The 10,032-nt window shown below is 39.3% G+C and overlaps 1 protein-coding gene across 1 annotated transcript; it reads left to right on the top strand.

The window, feature by feature from the left end:
• The first annotated feature begins 77 nt into the window (after window positions 1–77).
• Window positions 78–9,980, top strand: LOC102210317 (RNA polymerase II-associated protein 3-like). Its single transcript, XM_005728685.2, has 18 exons — window positions 78–224; window positions 485–537; window positions 1,759–1,834; window positions 3,371–3,510; window positions 3,791–3,874; window positions 3,969–4,025; window positions 4,143–4,343; window positions 4,542–4,736; window positions 5,736–5,790; window positions 5,887–5,977; window positions 6,067–6,208; window positions 6,622–6,726; window positions 6,924–7,032; window positions 7,291–7,519; window positions 7,886–7,960; window positions 8,139–8,241; window positions 8,881–8,987; window positions 9,232–9,980. Exons 1-18 carry the CDS (start codon window positions 203–205, stop codon window positions 9,374–9,376), a joined length of 1,989 nt encoding a protein of 662 aa, XP_005728742.2. The 5' UTR covers window positions 78–202; the 3' UTR covers window positions 9,377–9,980.
• Window positions 9,981–10,032: the final 52 nt, after the last annotated feature.

Raw genomic sequence — 10,032 nt, 5'->3', positions numbered from 1 at the left:
AGTAATACAACATTAATGATTAAAGCTTTCCGCAAAACGTCAAAGAAGAAGCGCAGGTGGCTAAATGAGCAGCAGAAGAAGAAATCCGACGCCACAAGCAGAAAGCAGGAAGCAGGGATCACTGTACTGTAGAATTTGCTTATCCAACGATATATATATATATAAACACAGCTTCTGGACGACACTTCACAGAAATAATAACATGCCTAGAAAGATTGTGAAAGGTAAGAATAAAGCAGTGATAGTTATTTCTTATTAGGGAGGCCTGACCATCAGTTTCATTTACCAAGAAATTGACTTGTTTGAGCTTATGTCGCTGTTTAGCTTACCAGCTAACGACGTATTATTGTGGCTTTCAGACAGCGCGAAGGTGACGCTGCTGTGTTTTTACCACCTTTAATGTTAACTCTCCAACGTTACATGCTAGTCCTTGAGTATTTAAATATATGTTTGAAGTTTATTTTTCCATTTCTCTACCTGCCAGGTGGGACAGCCATGCCCAGAATTCGAGAAAACTCGAGACTAATGCACACACACGTGAGTATGACTAAAGCCATAAAACTGCTGTGTTGTTATTACAGTGTTATCACAGATGTAGAAAAACAGGTTATTATAATGTTAGGTGTGGTCATGGTGGCTCGTCAGCGTGTAATAAAGCAGACGTCTTGCTTGCAGTCTTACAGCGAACGCTGTTTATTCGGAGTTACTTTATTTCTTTAACAAGCTGCTTTTGTTCCATTCTTTGTCACGATGATCCCACACTGCTCCATAAATGTTGAGGTCCAGACTGTGGACTGATAGTGTTTGTTTGAAACACACTGGCAATGTCATCCTTACGACGTTGCTAGTGAGACTCTTTCCAGAAGGTATTTGCATGGTAGAGCAAAATGTGAGGGTAGTTTTCTGTCTTCATAATTCCATCAATTTTGACATAATCCCAGCGCCGTTCTCTGAAATTTAGCCCCAAAACAAATAGAGGCACTGCTGAAGAAACTCCTGTTATACTTTTTATGATTTTTCTGTCCCGTTTCATGTAATTTGGTATACTTCAGCCACAGCTCGTTTCTGGTCTCTTGAGTTAGGTGTCTCTTTTTTATATTTTTATGTAAACGAACAAAAATATTGGTACAAGGGGGGGAAAGAGTGGTAAATAAGCCAATGTTTAAAAAAAAAAAAAGACCCTTCAGAAAGCCTGAAGAACTGATATAAAGAAAGGAAGGGTGGCTTAAGACTGTTGTATTGTGCTTTGTGTCCCAGGCTGGTGAAGATAAGATGTACTAATGAAAAAGAAGCTGGGGTAGTACACTCATAATGACATAAAACGAAGGAACGCTGGAAGTCATCATATTTGAGACATGACTTGTTTAATCATTATCAATTAGTCAATCAACAGGAGAATAAATATCCTAATTCTAGAGACAAATTAGTATCAAAGGAAATTATTCATATAATGTCACAGTAATTTAATAACTCTCTACACACAATTCCACCTGTTAGCATTTTCTGAACTTCCGACCCCCTTCATGTATAAAAGGATGAAAGATATTCATGTGATAACAACAGAGGAATCCAACCAGCAAACATTTGATTGCAAGAAGCAAGAACCTGTGAAATGCAGGCTGCAGTTCTGCTTTAAAAATACTGAAACTATTAATTACAAACCAAACCAGTTGTAGTTTATTTTACAGCAGATTCATTTTTTAAACATGTAAATATGTTGGATGCTAACTATTTGTTTCTTTTTTTCTTTCTTTATAGGAATCAATGGTAGATTACCTGAGTGGACGAGCTCCTTCTGGCAATTTCCTGAATGATATCCGGCCTGGCTTTTTTGGTAAAGCATTCTCTGAAACTGCTGTTACAGGTTATGTTAAAGAGGAAATCAAGCTTGAAATCAAGCTTTAATATAGGCTTGTAGTTTTAAGCATTGCTGCTCAGCTGTTGTTGTTTTTTTCCCTTTTTATATAAACTGTCTGCTAAATTTGTCTGCTTTGATGCAAGTGCAGTGTTGAATGATCTAAGGTTAAATAGAGGAGGGAGGAAACACTGAGCATACATTTGGAAGAGTAAGGAAACAAAAGGAATGGGAAGGGATATCAGACATACATCTTCTTGAGCCATTTGCAGCAAATCCACAACTACAGACTAGCACTGTGCCTATTATATTGCCTACCAGTATAAATTTTTACGTGATATAAAATTGTCATATCACAAATTTGTTGATATAGCAACGCCATCTGTTAAGTGGACAACAATGAGACGAGCACAGTTATGCCTGAGAGGCAGAGCCGTGGATCAGACTCCTACGAGGATTTAGCAGTTTAAAAGGGAGCTACTTCAGTGCGCTCCATTAAAGCACAAGACTTAATATACAGAAAAAATGCTCCTGCTAAAGGTGGAAACAACAAACTTTTTTCACCACTTCAGGCAAACTCCCAACATTGATAACCAGGTTATGAAGGAGGAGGTGCTGGCAGTGATGTGTGGCCCAAATGTAAGAAAATGAGCCCACCAAGCTTGGTTGGAGCAATTGCTAGTTGTGCTCCATGTGACAGGAAGAGCAATTGTTGGATGGAAATTTTCTGACATGGCTACATGGTGGTAAAGCAGGGTTTTAAGCAGCTGTTTACATCCCAGGTAGGAATTGTTTTTGAGTTTGTTTGTTTGTTTTTTAACTTGTAATTGTGCAGGCTGCTCAAGAGCTGAAAGTGTTGAGCAGTTATTTTATACTTAATTTGTAGGGAAATGAATTCTGATGCACTTGCATCAGAATTGTGCTGTGTCACTGTTATTGCATCATAATGCTGCTGGCACCCGTGGGACCTTATTTCAGTAGATTCAGTTCAAATTAGGATGCATGTCATCAGTGACAGTTGCTCATTAGAAAAGACTGATGGAAACTTACCTATATTTACACTTATTGTGTCCAAGCTGCAAGCATCAGCAAAACGGTGTTAACAGATAACAGATATTTCCCACAACAGCCAAAATCTAATTATTGCAAATGTTCTTGAAATGTTGTTATTTAATTCTAAAGCTGCTGTATATCCCCCCACCTCTGTTATAGCCACAAGAAATCCAACTAAACTGATAACACTTATTTCATGTATGTATTGAGTGTAACAAGCAGATGCTTATGACACTTTAGTAACAGTGAGGAGGAACTTTCTTTAAAAAGCTGTAGTAGTTGATTTGATTTAGTTCATTTACTTAAAAATGTTGTTATTTACTTGTTCCCAGGTGGTGTGTTTTCTTTGTGGTTCTTTTCACCACTTTCGTGATTAAACAGCAGGGAATTTGGTGTGATCTTTGCATTGTGTTATCGTGGCGTGACGATCACGTTTTTGTATTTGTCTTTTATAATTTGCAGGTTTAAATTTTTTAAATCCTTTGGAGGAAGATATCGTTTATTCAGATGATGACGACGACGACGACGATCGTTATTATCAACGCAGGGCCGCTAACAGGACTTTAGAACCACATCCGCAAATAAAACAGCTCACTGATGAGGTATTGCCCTTTTATTGCACTTGTTGGGAAATGAAACAAGGAACGATCTCTTTAATATTTGTGTCTGGTTTGTAATAGGACATATCTTTCTCTCTGACTCACGTACTCTGTGGGGAATAAACCAAAGCATTGAAAAAACTTTAAGCAGTATTATATTTATCTTTTAAAATGGTAATTTTATCCAAAGCAATTTATCTTGTGTGCACTCTGTCAGATTTTAATCTTTTTTGGGAATTTATTGGAACGTTAGTTGACACTGCCTTTTTTTTTTTTTCACCAGGAAGCTGATAGAATTGCAAAGGAGTTAATAGAAGAAGAGGAAAGGCGTAAGGAGAAAACTAAAAAGAACAAGCGTAAAAAAATGGTCTGCATATGCATACTTATTAGGATTTAACGTTCTAGCAATGCTGGCGTTTTGCTTTTTTTTTTTGACCAGAATTTTCTGTCTTTTGTTGCAGCGTAAAAAAGAAAAGAAGCGGCTAGAAAAGGAGAGTGCAGTTAAAGACGGTTCAGCTGTGAGTCTATTTTTATCCTTGTTGTGTGTACATGCAAGTGTCAGAGTGGAAAATCCAGACAGAAAGGTATTTTTAAAGCTGCTCTGATTGTTTGTAATGCTGTTTATGTTATTTCAGGAGGAAGAACAAGGCAAGTCAGATTCCTCTGAAAAAGAAGATGATGAGACTATAATTGAAAGTAATGCAGAAACAACTGGATCCTCACGAAGCGATAAAACTCAAAAGGCAACTGAGGCAGCCAGATGTGATAAGACTGGTGCTGATACTGCAGAAAAAAATCTTGTGAAGATGAATGAGAACGAGGAAGAGGAGCAAAAGGTCTGTCAGAGTTGTAAATTTCAGTTTTTTGGAACAGAAAGGCAACCTTTTCTTTTAAGTGGTAGAGCTTTAACAGTATCAGATTATATGCAAATATGTAACACTATTTTTCATGCGTATTTTAAATGACAGTCTTTTCACAAGAGCACCTTTCGGATGATTATCCCCAAAACAACCACCTTGTTTTATCCTCCGTAGGATTTGGATTTCAATAATTCATATGCTGCTTCTGCTGAATCGGCGCCTGAGGAGACGTGGATTCAGAAACAGAAAAAAGGAGGAAAAAAGGCGGAAAGTAAATTATCTGCAGTTCAACAGCCTGAAGTGGAAAATCCAAATATCACTGAGGAACCTGAAGTTAGAAAGAAAGAGAAAGCTGAAACCAGTAAAGAGGTGGGAATCTTGAAAACATATTCTTATAGGTCAAGACTCAAGTCTGTTGCTCCCAAATTGCTGAATGTTTTGACACGTTACCTGGAGACTGGTTGGTGCCCCCTGGCAACATAAATGTATATTCCCCAACTGGTTGACAAATGTTTGCTTGTATGCAAACAAGTCAGCATCTTCCATGCAAACGTGAGGTTATTAATGTCATAACCTCTGTTCTCCGATAACTCAAGTATGTCACTATGGGTAACATTTCCTCTGTGTTGTCCTCAGAAGCTTCTGTTGTTACTCTGTTGTTAGCCAGTATTGGCTGGCAGTTGTAATGCTTGTGTCAAACAGTGGCCGTTGACATAGCTCCAAGCTCATGTGGAAAAACTGTCTCAGTTCCCGTATATTTTATGTACAGGGGAGGAGAAAGTTGGGGGAGTGGAAAGAGAGCATTGGAAAGTTTGTTTGCTTCATTGGCTTGCCTGTGCACACGGTTGCACTTCTCCATAACTACTTGACAGTCACCAAGGGGTCACTGACTGGTCTCTACGCCTGCTTGAGTGGGACTTTAGCAGTCAATCTTAGGACTGCCAGTAGTGTTGTGTTCAAAGTTTTTTTTAGAAGGAAAGTACAGGAGAAATATCTGTCGTTTTAAAGGATTTAATTTGCTTTGGCTCCTTTTTCCTGGAATCACAAAGACAGACACAAAAACACCCCCTGCTTAGCCTTGATCATTTTAATATCACTGATTGTAGTTTGGGACATTCTGTTCGGACTCCCTTTGACCCAGAGAATATCCCTCTAACCATTATCTAATGTGATGTGTAAGCATGCTGCAAAACCCTCTGCGCTCCTACCTCAACCCTCAGTATTTCAGCTCAGTCATACTGCTGGATGAAGCTTTTGTTAGCTTTTACTAGCAACCACAACGCAAATGTGTTTGTTTTTCAATTCAAAGTACGACTTTGAAAATATTATTCATCAACCAGACTTTTTTGGGGGGGGTTTTCTATACAGAAATCAATGGATCCCATATTAGAGGAGTATGCAAAGAAAAGCATTGAGTTTGCCAGTAAGTGACATTTTCCATCCATCATCATTGAGAGCCTTATGTTAAAAAAAGTCAAAATACAAACAGGACACAACAGTTTTTTTTCCTCTTTTCCAGACATGGGGAATCGTTTGGCTGCCTCTGGGCAGTACGAGAAGGCAGTAAAATGTTTCACTGAGGCTATTAAATTCAACCCAAAGGAATTTAAGTAAGAACATTGACTTAAATTGACATCATTAGAACTACCGGGAGCTGTTAACTGCTAATGGCCATAAATGTTTGTTCGCTGTGTTTCAGGTTATTTGGAAATCGGTCCCTCTGTTTTGAAAGACTACAGCAGTATGAAAGTGCTCTCACGGATGCTGACGTTGCACTCTCCATGGAACCAAACTGGATAAAAGGTTTATTTAGGAAAGGGAAAGCTCTCTGTGGTCTTAAGGTAAGGTATCCAGTTAACACAGCTTATATTTTGCTGGGGGTTTTTGTTGTAGCTGTAAATATGATTTAGATGGGCATTTTGACACTGAGATCTCTGGGGATTAACATACTTCTGTGGAACAATAGAGGAACTGCAGATACTTGCTTGTGCTGCATTGCATCATACTCGGGTGTTTTCTGTTATTTAGCATTCCCTCATTACCAGCATAACAGGAGTCCCTGTGTGAAGAGCCCGGTGCTATTAGACAGTAACAGACTGCATCCTCCAAAATGCCGTGTGGCGCAATCAGAACCTCTTTAAGCATGGTCGTTTAAAAACTGAAGACTTGGCGGTTTTGTTTGTGTAATAACGCAATCCTACAACTTGTTGTAAATTCCCCAACTAATTTCAAATCCTAACATTGATTCTCCCAGAGATACTACGAAGCCTCACTGATTTACAAAGAGGTCCTGAGGCTGGAAAGTACAAGTGCTGAAGCCGCACAGGAGCTGAAACGAGCACAGACGCTGCACCTCATGGTAGGAGACGCTTTGCAAAAATGGAAATGAGACAAAACAAAAGTCTGATTCATTGGTTTCCCTCCCACAGATTCATATGAAAAGCTCTTTTTGGGATACACCAGTGTCACCTGTCGGTGTGTGTGTGTGTGTGTATGTGTTGGGATAATAAAGTAATCATTTGTGGCTTTAATGTCTGTATGTTTGTATGATTTCAGGAAATGGGCTTCAGCTGGGCAGTGAGCTCTGAAGCCCTGAAAACTCACGGTACACTAGAGGAAGCTGTGGAAGCTCTGTTTGCCAGTGAGAGTAACACAGGTCCTGGAGGTAAATAAAATGTAACAACAACAGCGTCCTGGTATATAAAGACTGCACTACAACAGTCGGCACTGTTAAGACTACATTCTTTGCCATGATTGAGTAGGGTTAGTCGATTTGTGAAAATTGCTTTTGTGTTTAAAAAAAAAAGAGCAAATCTACACCTCATCTAAAAGAACAGTGTTGTCACCACTTGTGATTTTGTGTTAAATCACAAAAATATATAAATTCCAGTCAAGTGTGAACATGACTGTACTGTTTGTTCAGTCTGCACAGCTCCTGCCACCAGCAAAGAGACAGCAGACCCACCAGCAGGGCTGAAAGATGATGACGGTGATGATGACGATGATGATGATAATGATGACGATGTGGGAGAGTGGACTGTCCTACAACCAAGCCGCCCACGAATGCAGCAGATGAGAGAGTCTGACGCGTTTGGCCAAAACAGATCAAAGTCTCAGTCGCCGACCCCTCGCTCCAGGAATGGTCCAAAACCGTAAGTCCTCATTAATATGTACGCGAAAATTCAAACAAAAGGGTGTTTATGTAATTATAGTTTTCTTTTTGCAATATTTTAAGGGCTTTTTGTTGGGGGGGGGGGGGGGGTGATAATCACTCTGCAGGTCTCCGACTGATTTGTCTCACCTTGGATGTGCTGTGTATAAGTTTGTGTATGTAGTCGGAGTAAGGATCTACTAAAAAGTGTATAATGCTGGAAGATTTGACTTTAATGTGACTGTAAGTTTGATGTTGAGAGGAAGTGGGCTCAGATTTCCTTTCAAGCTTTTAACGTTATTTGCTTAATCATAGAGCATATCAATTTAAAACTGAATGTTTTTATTCTTGCCGTTTTGTTTTAAAGAGAACTTTTTCCTGTTTGGACTGGATTATTGGCGCCTACTGTCACCTATGTAAAACTCCACGAGCTCTTTAGCAGGTGAGATATGGCAATGCTATTGTTGTGTGAGGATCTTCCTCAGCACTCTCATGTTGTAGGCTTGAAATTAGAAAAGAAAAACCAAAATATGATCTGAGCAGTTGCTGGGTCTTTTTTTTTGTCAGTTAAGTAGTGAGTTCATCGATCATTTCAACACTCGCTCCTTTCTCCCTCTCAGAGCTGGGGCCATCTACAGCATCAAGATGCTCCTGGAGCAACAGTGTGCCTTTGTGAATTACACCAGAAAGGAAGATTGTGATAAAGCCATCCAGTGTATTAATGTATGTATCCATGTGCCATTTGCAGTGAGTTATATCTAGTTACATTCAGGGACAAAACCTGTGTGTCAGACGTAGCCATGGGTGCAGCACATGTGTAGTGTAGAGCAGCATGAGTCACAGGCAAGACAAGACAGTGAACTTTAGTCTTTGGATTGTGATGCACATTTAGATTTTTTTTTCCTTCGACTTAGCACTGTGATATGAAACCTAAGGTTTGTATAGTGTGAGTAAAGTCTGACTGTAAGTCCAGTGTTGTAGGTTTTTGAGTCTGTGGGTTTCCAAGAGTCTGCTTATGCTCTTTGTTACACTGCAGTGCAGCTGGCCAGTAAATGCAGAGGCAGCAGACATCTCTGGTAAACTGGTATTTAATGGAAGACAAATATAAGCACATAAAGTAATAAGACTAACCTGTTCTGTCTCCACGGCAGCTACCTGCCTTCTACACACTGCACTCACGGCTGTTGGTGTAGTCTTCTTTATTTATTGTTACAGTAGTGGCCCCACTAACGGTGATCATAGGTCATGTAAACTCTTAGTGCATCTGTGTTGCACCAACCCGAATGATAAATCATTGATAAATTACTCAAGAAAACCACGGTCACAGTAATCGATGATTAACAAGGTCTGTTCACTCTCCAGGGAATGATTTTCGAGGGGGCTCCGCTGACGGTGCGATACCCCTACAAAGTCCACCCTGAACTCGGTGGGTCCAAATTAGCTGCTACTGACCGCTGCCCTCGCCCAAGGTAAGGACATTCTTCCTTTTATTGAGAAAAGCACTGATTCACTTTGTCACAAGATTAGATTTTATTCTCCTTTGATGAATTGAGACAAATAAATTTGTAGTTCCAGATTTGTGATGAGATTATTTCTGTGATTTTTGGCCTTTTTAAAGAACAATGAATGTATTTTCTTTTTAACTTAAATTTTATCATTCATCACCAGAACTGAATTTTTAAAATGATTTATCACTTGTTTTTCATATTGTAGCACATACAAGAAGGAGTGCTTTTTCTGGAGGACGACAGGATGCACGAGGGACGACTGCACCTTCAGACACGTCCCGGAGCACAAGAACATCGATAGGGAAAAATTCACCAGCAGGCTGGGATTGCATGCAGCAATTCAAAAATGATCACGCCAATGAGAAGACATGAGAAGCACGTGGCGTTTCCTTTGAGTTGACGCCGTGATCATGGCACCTTTTTTTTTTTTTGTTTTTTTGTCATTGTTCTGGTTCACAACACAAAAAGTTTCTTTGAATTGTTTATTATTAGATTTTGGTAAATCTGTGCATCACCATCACTGTATGTGTGCAAAGGAGACCTGGATCGACATAGTACTACATTAATATTATAATTATTCATGTGCCTTCTTAGAGTGGCATATATATGCTGTAAGCGCTAAGCAATCTTTGGCAATGGTTGGCTTTCAGGAATTCCTGATTCCATTTTGTTATAGATTCGATTTTAGTTTTATTATTTAAATTAGATTTAACAGATTTTTTTCTGTTGATTTGAACACTAGGTGGCAGCATTATATCTAGCCTTGAACTTCAGGGCTGCAAAGTCTTTGCTTTCGTTTTAAAGGCTGTGATTCCTGTTTGGGTATTTTATTTGCACATTTATTGTGCAGCGTTTCATTTTGTGTCATCTTGATGGTGGGCAGCGGTTTGTTAATGTGTGAAAAGCTCAACGGTTGGATTCTGTTGGTATGAACATTAAAGGTTTCTAATGCCCCATCTGTTGTCTGTGTGTTTCAGTGTGGTTATGTTTGTATAGGAGCTTTTTG

The sequence above is a fragment of the Pundamilia nyererei genome, unplaced genomic scaffold, assembly GCF_000239375.1.
Source record: "Pundamilia nyererei isolate P.nyererei 1_Seehausen unplaced genomic scaffold, PunNye1.0 scaffold00029, whole genome shotgun sequence".
NCBI classification, from domain to species: domain Eukaryota; kingdom Metazoa; phylum Chordata; class Actinopteri; order Cichliformes; family Cichlidae; genus Pundamilia; species Pundamilia nyererei.
Note: the sequence above shows the minus strand (reverse complement) of the source record. Positions and strands in the feature narration are given on the sequence as shown.

What these genes read in the sequence shown, in the direction of transcription:
- LOC102210317 (XM_005728685.2), top strand. Translation starts at nt 203, where the DNA reads ATGCCTAGAAAGATTGTGAAAG. An exon ending in ACGAGGAAGAGGAGCAAAAG is followed by an intron (nt 4,344 to 4,541) that starts GTCTGTCAGAGT and finishes TATCCTCCGTAG; the next exon opens with GATTTGGATTTCAATAATTC. An exon ending in AAGCTCTCTGTGGTCTTAAG is followed by an intron (nt 6,209 to 6,621) that starts GTAAGGTATCCA and finishes TGATTCTCCCAG; the next exon opens with AGATACTACGAAGCCTCACT.